Source organism: Branchiostoma belcheri, unplaced genomic scaffold (genome assembly GCF_001625305.1).
Source record: "Branchiostoma belcheri isolate BF01 breed outbred unplaced genomic scaffold, Haploidv18h27 scaffold92, whole genome shotgun sequence".
NCBI classification, from domain to species: Eukaryota; Metazoa; Chordata; class Leptocardii; order Amphioxiformes; family Branchiostomatidae; genus Branchiostoma; species Branchiostoma belcheri.
The window spans coordinates 1,018,575-1,039,180 of record NW_017804598.1 but is presented as its reverse complement, the minus strand read 5'-3'; the positions used below and the strand labels follow the sequence as shown (position 1 = coordinate 1,039,180).

Genomic DNA, 20,606 nt, shown 5'->3' with positions numbered 1-20,606 from the left:
AAAAAAAAAAATTCTGGTTCTGAATCATCTAAAAAATGCTCATATTTTGCCTCCAACAGTTGAGGAAAGTCCTTTTCCTTCTAGTTCTTACAGTTCCTCCATCTATCAATGCAGTGGTTTGATTAAAAGTTCAAAATTCATTGTTTAAATTTTAACCCAGCCTTTTGTGTTGACTTCATGGCTCATTTTGTAGCATTTAAGCCTACAATAGGATGCCTAGACCTGTTTTTTTTTTTTTTTCGCCCTGTCGCTTCATATTTTTTCTGAAAAAATCCGAGAACCAACAAATTAAATTGGTGTGGCCTTAGCATGCGTTCAAATGTTGGCAGAAATGATTATCATTTGTCACAGCCAGTTTCTGTAGTCCGCAGTTTTAAAAGTTTGACGATCTCTTGTTTATTGCCAAGGTTCTAGGTCACATGGTGTCCACATGTTGTTGCAACAGTTGTGACAATTATTGTCACCTATTACTACTAATACTAGTATTACCATGAAAGTGAAAGATACCATACCATACACATACCATACACTGAAAGATAATATGGGAAGGATTCCGCACTTCTGACTAATTATTATATTAGTAGCTACAACCATGAAGTATAATGATACATCATAGGGCTTCTGGTTATGCATGATGTAACCAGCTGTGAGTCACTCCTGTAGGATTCTGGGAAATACACTCCATCCTGGCTTTCTGCCATGCTCTGTCTCTATTCTAACAGCGAACATGCCTTAATGGTATATAGCTTTATAATAATACTGTACTGAACAGATGCTAGAGGTTTATCGTAAATTGTGAAGATAGCTTTATTATATTATGTTCCCCCTGCAAAAACCTAGCATTGTAATCATGTGACCTTGATCATTGATGCTAGTATTAATACTACAGGCGCTGGCTATATGAAAATATCATGTAATATTTATTTAATAACTGTTTATTGGACAGACCAATAAAGGTTAGGTCTTAGAGCACCTGTGGTTGATCCCCGGTTGTTTTCTGTCCCGGGGAATACCGCCATTTTTGTTGATTATGAGATGATCCAGACTGATTAAATCATTCCAGGTGTCTGCCTAGTATCACAGTCTAATATTGTCACAGCAAGGAAATTTTATTCCTGACATCCTAATCCTATGCATTCTCCAGATCTAATGGGAGAGTACCAAAAAAAAACAAGATGGGCAAGAAAAAAGATACCTACATTTTCAGAGTAAAGACTTAAAACATTGTATTGTAGGAACTGAAGCAACAAAACATGTTATTGTAGCCAACAAGTCTTTTATTCCGGTATTCAAGAAGTTAAGAAAGTGACACTAGTGTGATAGCTATAGCCTGGTATCACTTCAACTACTCTGGTATGCTCAAGCAAGGCTACCACTCAAGTGTCAGTCACTTCTACAACTTACAAGTTACACAATTACACTCATCACTGGAAGAGAGCGAAATTTAATTTTTTCCTTGTTGTTGTCAAAATCAAGAAAAACTCAATTTGTGTGTGGATGTCCTCCATAAAATTGACTTTCCGTGGCCTAATGCACCAGACATGGGGTTTCCATGTCCCTTACCCAGTGACCGTACAGTATGCTAAGGTTGGTGCCATTCGATCGGTCGCCTGGACTCCAGCCAGACTCTAAGTGTTTGTTTTTCCTGAGATGTCTGCCACTGCGCAGTCCAAGCTGTTTGGAAAGACACAAGAATGCTACTCTTCTTTTTTTTTATCTTGTAGTACAAAATTTCCCAACACGTGACAGCTTTGTGGGTGGAGCTAAGCGCAGATGGCCATACTGCTGGATCATCCTAGATCATAGTAATAGATGGGCTATCTGTCTTCTGTTGTACATAAAATGGCGACAGTCAGTCCAGCAGTAACTACATACATAGAAGCTTGTTTTTATGGGTGTCAATAGTCCTTGGAACAAAAAGACAGTTCTAGGAGGGAAATTGATAATGTTTTGTTGCATAGTTGGTTTGCCATTGGTTAAAAATCCTCTGATAGAAATATTGATGCCTGATAATATTAAATTCAAAAGGATCTATGATTTTATATATTACCAGTTAGTATATACATGTACAATGTATGTTATACGATATGATGTTGCTAGTATTTCCACGTAGATCAAAGCAAAGGGAGCAATTAGCATGACCAAAGACAGCTGTATGGTTGTGCCCTAAGGTAGTTTATAGATCTGTAAAGATGCACAGATGTGTGTACAGACTGGGGGACCTAACACACACTAATTACTGGCACTACGAGCTTAGGTTTCTAATATTGGCTCAAGTAAGTACATACAAGCAGGCTTCAGTTTTCACTATAATAGTATAAAACAGAAGTCACCCTTTCTTTTGTTTCGTAGCAAACAAACAAAAAACAGTAGGCACTTCACTACGGTCCAGTTTTCTCCTGTAATATATTTTGTGTTTTGGTCATCTTGATAAGTGCTAGACTAGCCTGGGTGCCATCTGAATTTTCGGGGGAGCCGTTACAAATTCGGATGGCACCCAGGCTAGTGCTAGACAGCTAGAGAAGTGTGAATATTTCAACTGTGTTAACCATCACACCTTGACTACAATCATCATTAGCTCCAGATGATTCCAAGAACAACATGCATTGTCCAGCCTGACACATCTCTGTTTGTCCACAGATTGTAAATTTGCGTACTTACACATTGTGACAGCAGGGGGGTTGATGGATTACCCAGTCAACATAAACAGATAATGTGGCCAAATGTAATTATGGAGATACCATGCCAGATGGAATTGTCTGGATACCTGCTGAGTGGAAACTAGTTCCACTGAGAATCATATTATAGAGACAAAGTGGTTATATCCTAGCTATAGTTGAGCTCTTATTTTCACATTTTGCTTAAAATATAAATGAGGCATAATAAGGATTATGTAGATTGATGTGTTGTGAAAGTAGAGGAATTGACTTTGAGCAGATGTTTCCAGTCAGTTTTATAAACCAGGCAGGGGAGCTGGCAAATCAGAGCTGCTACATACATGTATTAACTCCATACATATATTCTTTCAATCACACTTCAAATGTCCTGCACTTGTATTGACTACTGGTAGTATAAAAGTACTAGTATTAGAACAAGCATTCATGCCGTACTTGACAGTGGTATAGAACAGTAGTGTAGATTCATGAAAGCAGTCTGTTATGACAGACTTTGATTGGGATGAAGCTGTGCCACAGTAGTTTGCTGTGCATGTTCTAGAAATTCCTTTTCTTTGTTACCTAGCTAGTATAAGTACTCTCCAAGCAGAGGTTGGTGGGGAAGATCGTTACCTTTCTATATATGCCCTGTTAGTGCCAGAAAAAACGGTGCATGATATATAGAATGTTAACCATCTTCCCCAGCAACCTCTTCTTGGAGAATAGCTATAGGGACAATTTTTGCTTGAACAACATGTGTAGTAATAGTATCAGTGTATGTTAGAAAGGGTTTCTAGAGTCTTGCCCATTTACCCAGACTAACAACGGTAACAAGATTTTGTGATGCTGTAACCAGTCTGGTAGTCTATGGTGCCGATCACATTCTGTTGTACACAAAGGTATCATGTTTGAAATCTGCCAGACGTGCCACCGGTTTAGACATGATTGACTTCACTGTGGTGTTTACGATACAAAATCAGCAACTTACACCACAGACACTCGTGTATCATGAACACTTTATAGCGCATGTTGGCAATGAAACATTGAAAGTGTCATGGCTAGAACATTATTATCTCCATGAGAAATGGAGGGTATATTTCAGGCAGTGACTGTGTGTATGTTAGTGAACAAAATAACTCAAGAACTGCTGGATGTATTGGTATATCATATTTGATGTCTTGGTAGGTTGTTACAAAAACTGTAAATGAGATTTTGGGCCTCCTGGCAGCTTGTCTATGGACTGAAGTGGAACTTCTGGGTTTTGATATCATGTGTTTGGGATATGCTACGGTTACGATTTTTGAGTGGTAGATTATACTAGATAGCTCTTGTGCTAGGGAAGAAGGGACATAATGTTGGGGCCTCTAGTAGTTTTTAAGGCAGTTGCTCTACCACTTGTTACAGCATGGGTTTGAATAGTTTTTTTTTGTCAATGCTCTAGATGCCCCAGCTATGACAGCTGTGATGGACAGTCTGGTGACCAGCGTACAGACTGCCAAGCTGTCGGACGCAGAGATGCAGCAGCTGATCGAGATCATGCTCTCCAAGCAGGGACGGAAGTCCACAGAGTGGGCCAAGGTGAGCCATTGGTCATACTAACAATATATCATGACAGTGATGAATTTGTGCCTTACAACATGGCTACTTCCCCTCAGCCAATCAGAAGTGTGGATTTTTTCTTTCTAAGAAGATGGCTACTTCGTCTTAGCCAATCAGAAGTCTAGATTCTTGTGCCTTGGATCATGGCTAGTTCCCCTCAGCCATTCAGAAGTGTGGATTTCTTGTAATATTAATCCACTAGCAGCAGTTAAAGCAACCTGGTCCTCAAGAAAATTATGGCTGGACTTCTCTGTTTAACTTGATATATTTGCACATGTATCACTACCGGCACACTCTGAAATGTTTGGACCCTTTGTTATAGTATAACAAAGGGCCCAAACATTTTAGACAAGTAACCATGTTATGTCACCTTTAACATACTTCATACATACACTGTGCTATTGTATAATTATAACATGACAGAAACATATCATTTAAAAGTTATGTGTACTTTTGCCCAAACATTGTTTTACAAACTTAAAGTCAATAAGTTGCCTTTATAGCATACCATGGCCACTCATTAATGCAGGAATTGCCACATGTTAAACCATACATGCACCAGGTACCTTGCTTACTACAGATGTTTACACATGTTGCATGTTGACATGAATCCATGAAAAGGACATCTGTTATTTTACAGGCTGGACAGAAAGCAGACTCCATGAAGAAGCAGGCAGAGGATTTCGAGAAGAAGTTCCAGGATGGTAAAGACACAGACACATCTGCTTTATACTCACAGTAACAGTCATCTACCTATCTACTCTCACACTTACTGCGTCAAGCTCACTCGGAGTCTATTTATTCCTAATGTATACTATTGGATTGTACATGATAAGAATATTACAGGAAATACGATTCATTTCACAGTTAATGTATCTTCTTTGAGGAAAATTTACAGGCCTATCCTCAAATCTGAAGAAAAATCCTCTTTTGGGAATGTTGGAGAAATATTTTTAAAGTAGTACAACTGATAAGGAAAGGGATTTTTAACCTTCTCCCTGCTACCTAACCTCATAACCAGGACAGGTTTGGTACCAAACTGCTACCTTAGCATGCTGAAGGTTAAGCAAAACTATCCAGAATTGAGTTTCTCTGTATCTTCTCCCCTCAGGGCAGCAGCAAGTTCTGGCATCCCACCAGAAAATGAAGGAACTGAGGTAAGAATGATAGCACATAGAAGTTAATTGTGTCTATCTAGATCCTGTTTATAGTACTGCACTGTATTATTAGATCTTATCCTCCTTGTTATCAGAGTCTGTATTGTTTTAGAGACATGTTGCATATGTCCAAAGGTATCAGAGTTATTTGTTGGAGGCAGATAAATGCATGTGTACGTGAAGGTTGGTGGGATGGATTACTGTAATTTCTGATTTTTTCACTGTGTTTTTCACAGTCGCTTTTGTACTGTGAACTTATCATTGTCTTTCACAAATCATTCGTCTTTTGCCCAACTTGTTCTTGCCACCACCGTGAAGATTAAGCTCTGTGAACACGTCTGTTTTCCTCAGACCATGTAATTTTGCTTCCATGAAGACAGCTGAATTGCTGTATTCAATGTGCTGACACTACAACATGTCCCTCATTGAAAACAATGGAGTCAGATAGCTGCCCTTTGGAAACTATGGTAGTTTTGCTGTGACCAGGTTCTGCATCAGTACAACAAGATATGAGTAGACTATCAGCAGTGTTGCCGCCCACACACACCCACCCACAGGCAGGAGCTGCAGCAGGAGCGTCTGCGCTTCTCTGCCCAGGAGACGTCGCTGCAGCAGAAGGTGAGCCAGCAGCAGCAGGAGATCCAGGCGCTCTACACCCGCATGAAGACCACCCACGAGCAGCACCTGGCAGAGAACCAGAAGCTGCACAACCAGCTGGCCGAGATGCAGACCAACAGCAGCCAGGAGGCACACATCGTGCAGCTGCAGGAGGTAACCATGCTGAAACTGTGCTGTTTTTGTAGTATTCTCTAGCTTGAAGCAGTTTTAAAAGTATGGAAGTGGTCATATTTTTGGGCCAGTAAAAAAAGTAATAGCGACAGGATGTACTACTTACCAAGCAGAGCTTTAGACTTCGGCTTTTAGGCATTTTTATAGGGCTTTCTAATTTGTGGTGGTATCTTTATTTTACAGCAAACTATGAAGGGATACTTTCTGGCTAATTTGAGACTGTCTTGCCAATTTGAGACTGTCTTGCCAATTTGATACTGTATTACAGCCACCAAAAGATCTTCTTGGAGATCAAGGATGTACTGTTCCTGTGGGATTTTTATCAGGAAGATGTGTATAGGCTGGTACATCCTCTGATAACAAATGGATGGTAATTGAAACGTGTACACAACTCTGTTACAGGAAAACAAGATCCTGAAGTCTGCTGTGAATGAGGCCACCAAGGGGTGAGTGTTTTTCTACTGTATTGTTTACCTAGTGCTTTTCTTCATGTTTGTAGAGATGTCAATTATTTACAGCATGCCAAGTGCAATGTTCAAGTCTTGGATACAACGTTCATTACGTTATTGAGTATTGCAATATGTTCGTTTTATGGTTAAGATTCTTGGGTTTCATCAATTTCTGGCCAAAAATAGTCGCCATTTTAACTTTTAAAATAAGTTAAAATGAGCTTTTAAAATGAGTTAAAATGAGCTTTTAACCAGGAAAATGAGCTTTTAAAATCAGTGAAAATGAGCTTTCAAAATCAGTTTTGACTCCGCAATTCTGCATATAGGCTGAGAATGATTCTATCCCCAATAAACCATCCATCATCATCATGACTCAATCCCCCCATGCTTGCCCCACAGGACAGAGATGCGCATCCAGAACGACCTGGCCAACCTGCGTACTGAGCACGCCCGGCTGAAGAACGAGTACAACTCGGTCCAGGCGCGGCTGCAGGGTGAGGAGGACGGGCGCAGGAAGGCGGAGACCGCGCTGACGGAGGCACAGCAGCAGGTCCGACAGGTCCACGCCAGCCAGGTACGGTCTCATCACGGTCTTACATGATAAGTAAGCAAGGTTAGGCAGGAATCATAGTACGATGCTGAACTTTGTTCCCACACAAGGGTGCACAAGGATAAAATTTTCAATGATCAGTGTCGCCTTCATCAGAGGTATAGAGGAGGCCACTTATGTCAGGCAGGGCACTCCAGCCATCACTAAACAGAGACAGTGAACGATATGCCTTGCACGTTTGACCAATTGCTGACAAAGTCTGTAAAGTCTCACATGAATAGGTCACATGTCCGAAACTCTTGTGGATTACGTTTGGAAGTGATTGGTCATCATTCTGATTTGCGTATCCTCCATGCAGCGTGATGCCGAATCTTCGCTCACCAAGCGACTGAACGAAGTCACCGAGCAGCTGAGAAAGTCAGAAGCCAAGAATAACGCCATGGGTACCGACATCAAGAAGGCCAAGGTGAGACTGAAGCTAGAAGTATTTTTTCTTGAAAGATTTTTTTTAGAGAGATCTTCCTTCCTTTATTTGGTGCAAAGAGGGTTATTGCCCTGATAGTTCATTTGGTGTGCATGGAATGTAGCCCCTCTTCCTAAAGAGATGGCAGTACTTTTTTTGTACCTCGTACGTCATGCCTTATATTTCTTCCGTGTTTGCACATGTTCTGTTGGTGAGTACAGGTGTTGAGTTGTTGTCACAGTGTGGCATGTATTGCCTGGCTAACGGTGAATCAGCAAATGATTCATGGGGACAAAATGTACTTCAATCTTCCAGGACGCAGCTGACCAAGCAGAGGCAGAAAGCAAGTCACTGAAAGACAAACTTTCCTCCTTGGAAAGTCAGCTCTCCTCTCTCCAGGCTAGCCAGGTTGCACCTGAAGCACCTGCTGCCGTGGAGGATGCTTCAGGTGCCCTACAGGTGCAGCTGGGAGAGATTCAAGCTGAGCTGAGTGAGGTGAAATCGCAGCTGGACCAGGCGAATCAGCAGCTGTCCCAGACGCAGTCGGAATCAGATGACACCAAGTCGCAGCTGAAAAGCTCCCAGACACAGCTGGCCGACACCAGCACACAGCTGGAGGAGTCACGTGCTCAGCTGGAGCAGGCTAAGGCCCAGCTGCAGGAGGCTGCGACTCTGAGAGAACAGCTGGAACAGAGAGTCGAGGCTGCTGACTCACAAGTGGCTCAGAGCAGGCTGGCTCAGGAGACCAAGGACAAAGAAGTCCAGGTTCAAATCAACCTCGACTGCTGGCTACATGATAAATAGCTAAGAATGACCTCCTTAAACATCCTAAAACCCAAATATTCTCACAACTATTTAGCTTCTGGAAGATATGCCTTCAACCCAAGTCATTGCGAAAAGATCAATGTATTCTTTAAAAAGGAAATATGAGGAAGGTCATTCTCGTGCTATTTGTCAGCAGCATCAGTGCACTGTGTGTGTGGCCTTCGCTAACCACAAGCTTTCACTCACACCAACCCTAACCAACCATGTCAGGAGAACATTCTGTGCCTGTGCAAAACCCAGAAACGGTCAATGTTGCATCAGAAGTTTGCCCATTGCAGAAGATATCTTTTCCAACATTTAAATGCTGAATGTCATCCTTAAATACACGAATACAACCTCAAGGAACTGTCTTAGGCCCTCTGTTATTTCTAAAAGATGTTCTGCGCAGTATATACAGGTTTTGCACAGGCGCAGTACATTCTGCTGATACATCTCTAACACATGCTCAGCACCTTTTCATTTTGCAGACTACTTCACTGTGGATTTAAACGCTGCATGTAGAGTGTGGACATGCTGCCTGCTTGTGGAATCATAAGCATAGCAGTCTTGCGATCGATGCATTGTGTTTTTGCTCACGGTAACCCCATCACTAACCCACAGCTAAGCTCACTACCACTGTAGCTGCCTGCATGCATGGCAAGCAACTGTTTGCTGCATGTTTGCAATGCTTATGGTTGATCTCTTTTCTCTGCAGGAAAGAGTTTCAGTAGCATGAATGTAGACTGGTTCAAGTTGTTACAGCATGGATAGATTCTGACAAAACAACAGCATTTGGAGTGACTGCACAGCTGTTGGTTGTTCAGGTGTACATTTGTCTCAACAAAACAAGACAGACTATAATGGGACTAATCTGCTCCCTAGGACCTCAATGAGAAGAACAAGGCGTTGTCTGATGAGTTGGAGACTGCAAAGTCTGCGGCTGGAGGGGATGCAGGTGCTCAGGACTCCGGTCTGCAGCAGCAGCTGAAGGACCTGCAGGCGCAGCTGGCTGAGAGTAGGAAGACGGTAGAGGACAAGGAGAAACTCATCAAGGTTAGACACCTGTAACAGCTGATGTATGGTTAGACACCTGTCACAGCTGGTATAAGGTTAGATACCTGTAACAGTTGGTGTAAGGTTAGACACCTGTTACTGCTGGTATATGGTTAGACACCTGTTACTGCTGGTATAAGGTTAGGACACCTGTTACAGCTGGTGTAAGGTTACATACCTGTACAGCTGGTATATGGTCTTATAGAATATGGTTGTGAAATGTATATGCATATATATCTGATTATGTTCATATGGTTTTTAGGAGCTTGAGAAGAAGTCTAAAGCTGCAGAAGTGCCAAGTGCCAATGGAGACATAGAACACAAGGTAGTTCAATTCTTTATCACAGCCTGCATTCATTTCTACATGTTGTATGTAAAATGTTTGGAAGTGCAGGGATACTATGATAAGCTTTGTGTCAAGATAGAAAATAACCATTTCTTAATAAGAATGTATATAAAGTTGGTCATTTGCATTTTGTTACTGAACCAAACTTAGCTGTGTGATTTGTTGTGATACTCTGTGTATGATCAAGGAAAGGCACTCTTATTGTTCTGAATTGGCAGTCGGTTCCTTTCTTACTCTAGAAGGAAGTTTCTGTAACTATGATCTGTTGGCTATGATTAAAATATTCTATTTATCTTCAGGCGGAGGGGTCTAGTATGCAGACCATCAGTGTTGTTGAGCATGAACTTCTGTAAGTAACTCTCTAAACTACCTTTTTGTGCCTGCTTTTATACTTCTATTAAGGCCATGGTGATTTGATTACACGGATGATATCCTCCGGGCACTCCAAAACTGATGCCAGCATGCAAATAAAACAGGATAAGTTGGGCAAATAAGAGTTTTCCTTTTGAAATTTAACTTGTCAGGAAGGGTGAAGAAAAGACAGAAAAACACAGAACTTGGGTATGCCTGGTAATTTATTTATTCTTGTTTTGTTCTTTGACTTCGGAAGACTTGGTGGTGTAAGGTAGTGGTAATTTGGGCCATGCTTCCCTTTCTCTGGCATCTTCTTCTCTTCCTTTAAACCTCTACGATCTTTCAAGTACCCCCCCCCCCCAAAAAAAACAGTATTGTCACAAACGTTTTTTTTCAGTAAGGATAATTAATGTATGTGACCCATATAATCAAGTCAACGTGGCCTATACCTCTGCTAGGAGAGTACCCATTTTTAGATAGAACTATCACCAGACCCTAAGCAATTCGATGGCAGAGCATGAGACAATCTGAAATGTTATTTCCATCCCAGCATCAGTGAAAAGGAGAAGACAGTGACCCAGCTGCAGGAGGAGGTCACTGAGACGAAGGCGGAGATCGCAAAGCTGCAGACAACGGTCGAGCAGCAGAAGAAGAAAAACAACGTAAGACCACAAACAGAACATTGTTCAACATAGTCGTAGAAAAGGAGAAAGCATATAGATTAAAATAAATGGTGACATTAATGGTATTGCTTGGAGTTGAAATGCTTTATAATGGTAGCGTGGTTAAGGTTTTCGTGCATAGTGTGTCATAGAAATGGTTTTGAATTGGGGAATGGTGGCAGAACTGACAATGTAATCCACCGTAGAGGAATTGACGTTGTCACATAGTTAAAAAATGGTGGAAGAATTTACATGGTTAAGGGTTGTAATGGAAATGACATTGTTTAGAATGGTAGGTGGGGGTTTAGGAAAATGATGGACCAGGTTTAGTTGACAGATGAACAGATATGATATAAAAAGTACCACCAACTATGTTGAGAATAGGAGAGAAACCACCCTAGGTTAAGTTGGTAAGCAACCAACCAACCAACCATTGAAGCATGCAGCTGAAGTAGAATTGAACCGTAACCATTCCTCTGCACCATGCATGACAGATCATATTCCTCTGCTCCTGTCCCATGTTCAGTCACTCACCAATCCCCCTAAGCACCTCTCCATCTAGTGTACTTCCCATGGAGAAAAGTTACTGTAATTCACTTAGTCTTCACGGTAACCGAATTTTACGGTATGTGGAAAATAGAAATGTTCACAAAGTCTTCACAGTGTCAGCAAGTGCAAGAAGGGGGGCCAAAGACAAATGATTTGATAACGGAAATGATAAGTTACAGAAGTACAGAATTAACTGTGAAAACAGTGAACATTGTAGAAGTACAGTGAAACAATCAGTACCTAATTTTGTGGACATTAACATGATGTCATCCACAAATTGGCTCCGGAAATACAATTATGCCTCTCTGTTAGGGAGATAATAGTGGTCAGTATGTGGCCGGGACCAGGTCAGAGATGGATAATTGCCTGACACTGGGGACTGAAAAGTCATTAGGTGTTGTTGTGTAGCATTGTCACTAGATACCTTTCCATCTATCAGATAACTCAAGAACAATACAGGAAGCTGACTGTACTGATCTTGTACTGAAAAAAAAGTAAACATCCAACAGAAGAGAAAAGAGTTTATACATGGATGTTGATTTTAGTAAGACTACATTTTGCATACTGTGTTTTAACGCAGAAGCAGGTGTATACGATTGTATTCTGTTTGTATAATGAGGATTTTTACCAAGTATGCAACTGGTCCATTGTAATGGTCTATCCTATTCAAGAATACACGGAGTTGGGTATCATTTTTCTAGCAAAACGTTGAAGAGATACTGTACTAGGAATTTTAAGTGTTGGCTTGGCACCATGCTAAGGGTCTTGTGTATATCCATGATGGTCTACAGTCTGTTTTCTTACCGTTTTAACTTGACTGGTTCATTCTCTCTGACACAAGGACCTTCGTGAGAAAAACTGGAAAGCAATGGATGCTCTAAACGCTGCCGAAAAATCTCTTGCTGAGAAAGAGAAAGTTACCAGTGCCAAGGTATCTTTGACATTGACATTGTAGCTGTTTTTCTTTTTTTTTTCATTTCTTATTGGAACATCCTGATTTTTATTATTGCTAAAAATGTGATGTCATTTTTTGCATGCAAGTCAAAAATCATAAACACTACACTGTATACATTTCATTCATTATTACATATGATTTTTCCATATTTCATACATGTATAATTTAGGAAAAATATACTGAATGCAAATGAAATATACATGTATGATTGAAAAAAGAGATTTGAACAACTTTTGCAAAAGTATGGACACCAATGAAAAATGTATGAAAAGAACAACCAGAATTGCCAATGGGATATATTATACATAGCTTCACATGTCCAATCCTGAATTCAAAGATATTCAAAGACCATCCTATTCTAGATATAAGTTTGTAGCATATAGGAGCCTTCGCCTTAGTGTTAGTGCTGTCTCAACATTTAACATCATAAAGTTATTGTTCTGTCACCATAGTTTTTACCCTCACAGCCCTCTAAGTATGCATGGCTTTGTACTAACTATTCTGCCAATCATCATTTGCATACACATTATACAAGATGAAGTTTACCATAGAGGGTGACCATATTGGTATTTTTTCAATCTATTTGTTTTATGTATTATTTCCTTCATTAACTTGAGCCCCTTTTCTGCACCGTATTTCTTATAACCTTGTCCTGTGTTTGCTCAGATATTAACATTTAGCCTCTGTTAGATATTTTTGTTTTGCATATACTAGTACTAAGCTCCTTTTTGATTTCCTTTTGTAAAAGGACTGATCACCAAAATGTTCCATTTTGACCACATACACACATTTGCTTCGCAAGGACCCATATAGATAATTAAAATATCTCTAGCAGAACAGTGCTGCACTTGCAATCTTTGTCCCCAGAGAGGGAATTAGAAACTGTTGGCCACAATATCATTTCGGTCTCACCTAAACGTCCTTGCACAGCCTAGGCTATGGTCTATGTAGTAACGTATTCTGAACACAGAAACAGGCTATGTCTATGTACACTGTGATCTCTCCATAGCAAATTCCTGTTTGACTCCCATACACAGGATGACACTGCCACGTCAGACAAGGACAGGAGTCAGGCCAGAGAAGCCCTGCAGAGAATCTTCCCAGACATCTCCATGTCCATGGACCCCTCCCTGGAGTACCAGGTCTGGCTCACCAGCTTCGAGAAGGCTGCGCTCGCCAGGCTAGAAGAGATGAAGACAGCCTCTGTGCAGCCTGCTGAAGTGCCTTCACAAACACCCGAGGTAGATAATGGGGAGGGGTGGGTTGTTTACCCATATTTATGTTTACGAACGTTCTCACGGAAGTTGTTTCAGGGAAGGTAAACATGTTGTTTTTGGTCTTCCTCTTCTATTCAAAACAAATAATGTCAATGACCTAGACCAGGCAGCTGTCACCATGGTAACCGCCTAACCCGTGCTGTAGCAGATACCATGATTGTGGTGTTGGATAACATTATGTAGCAAGTGGCAGGAGTTGGAGGGACTGGTCACCAGATATATGAATCTGCTTATGGTATATGGACAATGTGAAGGCAAAGACTATGAATTGCTTTGCAAACATTACCTCTCTAGTTTTTTTTTAAAATCACATTAGCTAGTCTCAACAGACAACATGGTCAAATGTAAGACATGGTCTTGTAATCTTGTATCTCCTCAGGATGAAGGTGTTGAGGCCAAACTTGCAGAGGCAGCAGAGAGGGAGAAGGAACTACAGGAGGAGTGTGAGAAGTACAAGACAGTTCTGGCAGACACAGTAAGTTAGCAAGAAGCCATCAAGAAAACTGAGTTTACATGATTTTGGAGTCTTTTTGTCAGCACTTTTTTTAGTTAGATAAGTGGTCAACAAAACTGATTAAGGGCTGATAGAATGTGACAAATATTGGTAATAAGTCTTGTTTAAAAATGGTGGATTGTGAGGGTTTCTGCAAGATATGCTGTATTTGATACCTATCAAAGCTACATTGCAGTAAGATTGACCGTCCAGTTGTTTGTAACTCTGTTGATGACTTTGTTCTCAGGAGTCTATCCTGAACAGACTGCAGAGCAGTGTGGAGTCTGAGGAACAGAAGTGGCAGGAGAAGCTGAGGTTAGCAAACGAAGACCTCGAACAAGTGAGTGGTTCATCTTGGTACTCCCTGAACAAGTAGGAATAGTTGCAGTAGAACAAAACAGTTCCTTCAAACCAACAAGATTTTGTGGTGCTATAGACATGTTCTAAGCTGCAAGATGTTAAAAGATATTCATTTTTTGGAAGGGTGTAAGAGAATATCTAGTCCTATATAGCGCTAGTAATTGCTTTGTCTATTTTTGTTTATACATGTCAGAAATACTAAAATATTAGGCTTCTGGCTGCTTTTCATTCAAGTTCAAGACAAAATATAACAAGATACAGGTTACATTACCTAACAAATCCGTAAACATCTAGTTGTACAAAGTGGGGGAGGACTAACCACTGGCATTCCTCTCCCCCAGGCCAGAGGAGAGGTCCGTGCAATGCAGGAAGCCGTGCAGCAGGTGAAGTCGGAGAGCCAGCAGGGTTCTGAGGAGCTGCAGGCCCTGCAGGAGGAGAGGGACAAGCTGCGGCAGGACCTGCAGACGCTGCAGGCCGCGGGGAGCAGCCAGGCGGAGAACGGCCCTGCAGGCCCCACAGAGGAGGACCTCAACAAGAGGGATGAGGAGATAGCAGCACTCAAGGTACGGGAGGCAATCATGGAGTGGGGATGTTGTTTTAACACTCGTCAGTGTCATCTATCCCTTAGTGTTAATTATTTGAACGTTGGGACACTGCAAGCAGTCTGACAACCAGTTTTCTCCACCTTTTTCAGTTTTCAGTTCTTCTGAACATAGAGGTTCTCATACATGTAGCGCGCCAGCAGAGTGCACTGCACCTGTGCGAAACTCATAATCTACATGTATTGTGCATAGTACTTCGGTAGAACATTACACATTATATGGCATCCCATCCATTGTTTTCAAAAGCTTTTAAGTCATAAAAGATATCATCTGCATGGAGCAAAAATCTGATTCAACATTGACCAATCAATGAAAAATCCAGGTTTCGTGCAGGAGCAGTATGTTCTGCCGACATGCCATTTCCATGTATGTGGTTGGGAAGGTAATTCTGTTGTTGACTGTGTCTCCAGGCACGTCTGGAGAAGGAGAAGAAGTTGTGTAAGGAGCTGGGGTCAGCTGCCACCAAACTCCAGTCCCTGCTCAAGACAGCAGAGGATCAACTCAAAAAAGAAAGGGAAAATGTCAAAAAGCTACAGGTGAGATTTCACTACTAATGTTACACTTTCAGTACCCCGACTACTGTCCTTCTTATCCTATACTTTTCTTTGGCTTTCTTTTTTTGTTGGTCAAAAAGTAAAGTTTTCCTGTCCTTCCTATTCCACAGGGGAGTTCTGGGGAAAAGGTGAGATTTTCCAAGTTCTCTCATGTCAAAATGACCAACTTGGCTTGTCTTTCTTTTTGCTGCTTGGTACACTTAAGTTACTGTAGCAGACAGTTTTCAATCAGCATTTTTTATCATTAACTTCCTATGCGTAAACTCCTCAATTTTAGACTTAGCAGAATTTTTGCCCTTTCTACTTTTTCGCCCGCAAAAATTGTTTTTACATCCGTGAATAATTTCATCAGGCTTGAGTTGCTTTTTGGCGTTTCATCAGGTTGGTTTGAGACTGTAAGAAGGTTCTTTATTCAATGACCAGTGGGTTTTCACATTCAATATTTTGGTGACCATCTGTCACCTTCAGAACCAGTCATTGTTGCCCTGAAAAAGGTGACAGATGGTCACTAAAATTTTGGATGTGAAAACCCACTGGTCGTTGAATAAAGAACCGTCTCATACAGTATATGGTTGGCACATGTACTTTCTTTACTAGCTAACCTTCTCCCTGCTGCCTAATCCTGTAACATGACAAATTTGGTGCTAAATGGCTACCTTAGGGGGAGAAGGTTAATTCTAAAGAAAGTTGAATTTGAAATTTTTTCACCTCCCCTGGTTGGATGGAAAAGTGGAGATTTTGCATATTCCACTAATTTGATAGCAACATTAGGACATTGTGTTTCCTATTATGTGTTATGGTCCAATATTATTATTATCCTACAGTAAAGCTAATCTTGTCAAACATGTTAAAAACTGTCCATTTCGATTAGTTTCCTTCTCTCTCATACTTTCATCGTTGATTATAACTTGGATAAGTCACACTTAGATGCCCCCGGCAGTCTTAAATTGTTTGGTTTTGTTTCCTTTTTACCTATAGAATCTCTTCAAATTAATAAATTACTGTATAATCTTGTACAATCTGTATGTTAGCATCTAATTATCAGCTACCAGTATAGAGCAAAATGTTTCTGTCTACCCATAGACAGTTGACGTGTAAGAATGAATCCCAAAGTGACATATTCTAGTCATGATCATGTACTGTTGCTTCCACCCAAAGCCTTTGCCACAATTTCCATGTTACATCTGCATAGTCACAGCTGCACTTGCACACCAGTAGTGTTTGCTCAATAGTAGTGTGTTTGTCCCAACTTTGAACATCTGGCTTTCACCCGAAGCTGGACAGTTTTACTAGCCTGGTATCCGTCTTGGTATCTGATCGCTTACCTGCCGAAAAGTCTGGCACGGGTCCCTATTTAAACATTTGGTCTTTATGTCAAATGTGTTTTAGAAGCAGTGTAACAGAAATTAAACTTCCAAATAACCGTTCAAACCCCGAAAGTTCGAAAGAGGAGCTTGTGCACCATTCAGAGCTGTTGCATATAATTTATGCACATATTTCAATGCTAATTTTCAAACAACGGTCGCCAGACTGTCAGTAGGGGGGTGTTCAGGGGAGCAAGGACATTATGTACAATGTCTCTGAGGGGAGCAAACAAGTGCTTGATTAGGACGGATACCAGGCAACAGTTTTATTTTACGCACAAGGAAAATTTCCAGTGCAAAAAAGGACGATGCAGCACCTTTTCTTGTGAAAGCTGAATGTTTGAAATAATTTGCGGCTGCCGATTCTAATTTGTAGGGGAGCACAGCTCAGTCAGAGGTAGTGGAAGCACCACAGTCTCTCAATCAGTCACAAATAGAAAAAGATTTGGCAGACGCCTTACAAGAGGTACTTGTTCCTATGTTCCAAGTGTCGAGTGATGTCTGTGCACCCCTTACCTGTGTTTCTCCATTGCACCCCTCTCTCCTACTAACACTTCTGTGTTGTGATGTGTGCATGAGCTAACCTTAACTCCTGAAGTCAAACCCCGTAAATCCTGACATAAATCTGTGTCTTCATTTTGTTTGTTAAAACTACAACTTGTAAAGAGAATACGTGAGTGGGTGTGGTAGACGGAAAAAATTCATGCCATATTGTATGATTTATTTTTAAGAGTTTGATTCTTGTCTGATCTAACAGTGTTTCATGAGACCTTTGTCTCATTTTGGTACATAGTCACAGGGTTACTTACATTACATTACGTACAATACATTTCCTACTTTATAAACAAAAAATAGCCAGATTTGTAACCTGCATTCCAAGAAAAATTTATCAAAAAAACACCCTTGAATCCTGCCAATTATTCTTCATCCTGCTAGGTTATTAAATTTTTTTATTAAACTATTGATTTCAAAGGACTTCAAGAAAAATGGCTTCAACTCATTAATTTCTTAGCTTGAGCACAATATTATTCATCAAAACCTGTGTTTGCGGGATTGTCTGGCCTGGTTAAACAGTTTGCATTCTGCACATATAGTACCGGTAATGTAATTAGTGGTCTGAGACTAACACATTGTACAAATTTGAAGGTTGCTACATTCCGTGGTGCTAATGAATATAAAGCCTGACCTATCATTCAAAAGACCATTCTTCACTTTATATTTTTTATGATATTGTAACATAGGTTTTTTTGATATTGAAATAATTTTGTATTCCAATATCCATAAAGCTAACACTAAGAAATCTTAGTCTCAATTAACAACATATCATAACAATAATTTTAACCTTTTTTTTACATTTATATGATATTTTTCAGCTGAAGTAGACATGTTGTCTTGAAGGACATTATTTTGTCTTTAACCTTTCCCATGCTGCCTAACCCCACAAGCAATACAAATTTGGTGCCAAATGGCTACCATAGCAGGCTGAAGGTTTGTAAAATGGTTCAATTTTGCAACATGCAAACCGTTTTGTGTGTTTTCCTCAGGTGCAAGGCGCTCCAGATGACGGCACTTCAGTGTGAGAGCACCACATGATGAAACCTCGGTGAGAGATCTCCACCTGACAGAACCCTGGTGTGAGATCCTCTGCAGCTCTAGTTTACACAACTTCTTGACTACCTACTCCCAATCTCTGCTGTAGGAAAAGTACTTGTAATTATATATAGCTATGAGCAATTTCTCTACCATACTTTTCCTACATTTATACAGCCAATAAGAAAGACTAAATCTATTTTTCTTGAAACGTAACACCCAAAAATGTATAGGGCGCATAAGATGAGATATTCTGTACTCTGTAGTGTTGTAATTGTACTTATCAATACATGATTATACCATTGCATTAACTATTTTTCAATCCACTCGAATTTGCATCATAGAAGCAGCTAGATAGGGTTTGTAGATGTTTCCATGTATGGAAATTGGTAGGAAAGCTAGACTAGGAATTACAAAGTTTATGACTGGTCTATAGATGGTAGTAGGAATCGATCATCTTTTTTAGTTTTTAGTTCTTTTTTCTTTTACTTTTAGATAAGACAGTATAAACACAGCAATTGGAAGAAAGATGGGCAAAAAGATCACTCTAGATTCCAAAATGTAATAGATGTTAAGAATATGCTTCCCATATTCTAGCCACCTAAGTTCTGAAAAATTTGGACTAATGATTGGGCAAGGTTGTAAGAATCCATTTCTTTCTTGTCGGGCCACAAGTATACTGAAGGTGGCTGCTATTTGGTGTCAGATAGATAGTATGAGTCATAATGTTTACTTTAAGAAGGAGAATGGTATATAACTAGGCAAGGCATTAAATGTATACTTTAGTTTGGCCAATCAGTGTGCAATGGGTTCCTGAGGGATGTAAAACAATGGAAATGTTACTTAAGTTCCTATAAATGTACCTTTACGAAACAGGCAGAGTTCTTCTCAGCTAAACCAGTTGTTGATTCCTTTACACCAGTTTTTAAGTATCCGTATAATAGTTGGAATTTGGCACACAGTATGTATGCATGTATGTACAGGTGAAGCTACAGTATGTAGCAGATGTACATGTACTTAGTGGGGAGGGGCCATATGGGGATGTTGACTGTGTCGTCTGGACAGGTGTCAATAAAAAGTGTCTGATGTGCCTCAACGTGTTGTCTGTACTTCACTTTGTGTATGGATCTTTTTTACATCTTGCAGGCATAGAAGAATGATTAATAGCTTGCTGAGTCAATGGCAGTGTTAATGCTTAAGTTGCTGCTAAGAGCAAGAATGACTTTCTGAATATGACGTTAGATCTTCCACAAATTTGATCCTTTCCAATGTTTGGAAAAAACTCTTCTATTAGGCCACACCAATTTAATTTCTTGGTTAATGGATTTTTCTAGAAAAATAATGGAGCGGGCGGGCGAAAAAAAAATAAAAACAGGCCTAGGCATCCTATTAAGGCCTAAAATGGTATGATAGGAGCCATTAAGTCAACACACCAGGCTGGTTCAAAATTTAAACAATGAATTTTGAACTTTAAATGATTCCATTGCATTGAAAGTTGGAATAACTGTGACAACTAGGATGAAAAGGACTGTTTTCAACTGTTCAGGGCAAAATATGAGCATTTTGCAGTTGATTCTGAATTTTTATTTTTATTTGCAAATCAGAAAAAAATGAAGCGGGCGAATCCGTTAACCAAGAAATAAAATTGGTGTGGCCTTACGCGTTTACAAAAAACTTCAGTTACGGCTAGGAAGCAATGAAGTGCATGGATCAAAAGCGGCCTCTAGCAGTTCAATGGAGCACTGCAACATACAACGTTGGCTGAACAGCTCTTATCATTGCAGTGATTGTTTACGACTGCCCCGGGGAGCTTTGATCCATGGCGATATCAGGTGCCTCAGGCTGCAGAGGAGGCGACCGGTGCCAGCATAGGATAATGTCCATAGTGCTGAATTAACACTGACATTACTGTCCATGTCCTTGGTGCTAAATTGACACTGACACTACTTTCCCTGTCCTTAGTGCTGAATTAACAATGGCAC

The 20,606-nt window shown here is 40.4% G+C and overlaps 1 protein-coding gene across 7 annotated transcripts in view; it reads left to right on the top strand.

Annotated features, from left to right (window-relative positions):
• LOC109488175 (ribosome-binding protein 1-like) overlaps window positions 1-19,721 on the top strand; it is a 24,259-nt gene extending 4,538 nt beyond the window's left edge. Inside the window, exons 3-23 of one of the 7 annotated variants that reach the window (XM_019792351.1) lie at window positions 4,096-4,232; window positions 4,894-4,957; window positions 5,365-5,410; window positions 5,968-6,181; window positions 6,602-6,645; window positions 7,048-7,222; window positions 7,557-7,664; window positions 7,977-8,426; window positions 9,348-9,518; window positions 9,781-9,843; window positions 10,164-10,213; window positions 10,769-10,880; window positions 12,271-12,360; window positions 13,422-13,625; window positions 14,041-14,136; window positions 14,402-14,494; window positions 14,856-15,077; window positions 15,527-15,652; window positions 15,781-15,798; window positions 17,411-17,500; window positions 18,579-19,721. In XM_019792351.1, coding sequence (XP_019647910.1) covers window positions 4,096-4,232; window positions 4,894-4,957; window positions 5,365-5,410; window positions 5,968-6,181; window positions 6,602-6,645; window positions 7,048-7,222; window positions 7,557-7,664; window positions 7,977-8,426; window positions 9,348-9,518; window positions 9,781-9,843; window positions 10,164-10,213; window positions 10,769-10,880; window positions 12,271-12,360; window positions 13,422-13,625; window positions 14,041-14,136; window positions 14,402-14,494; window positions 14,856-15,077; window positions 15,527-15,652; window positions 15,781-15,798; window positions 17,411-17,500; window positions 18,579-18,614 — 2,609 coding nt within the window. In that variant the 3' untranslated portion in view covers window positions 18,615-19,721. The remainder of the gene's footprint in view (window positions 1-4,095; window positions 4,233-4,893; window positions 4,958-5,364; window positions 5,411-5,967; window positions 6,182-6,601; window positions 6,646-7,047; window positions 7,223-7,556; window positions 7,665-7,976; window positions 8,427-9,347; window positions 9,519-9,780; window positions 9,844-10,163; window positions 10,214-10,768; window positions 10,881-12,270; window positions 12,361-13,421; window positions 13,626-14,040; window positions 14,137-14,401; window positions 14,495-14,855; window positions 15,078-15,526; window positions 15,653-15,780; window positions 15,799-17,410; window positions 17,501-18,578) is intronic. The other 6 variants (XM_019792357.1, XM_019792354.1, XM_019792352.1 and 3 more) reach the window with 6 other exon arrangements.
• The last annotated feature ends 885 nt before the right edge of the window (window positions 19,722-20,606 follow it).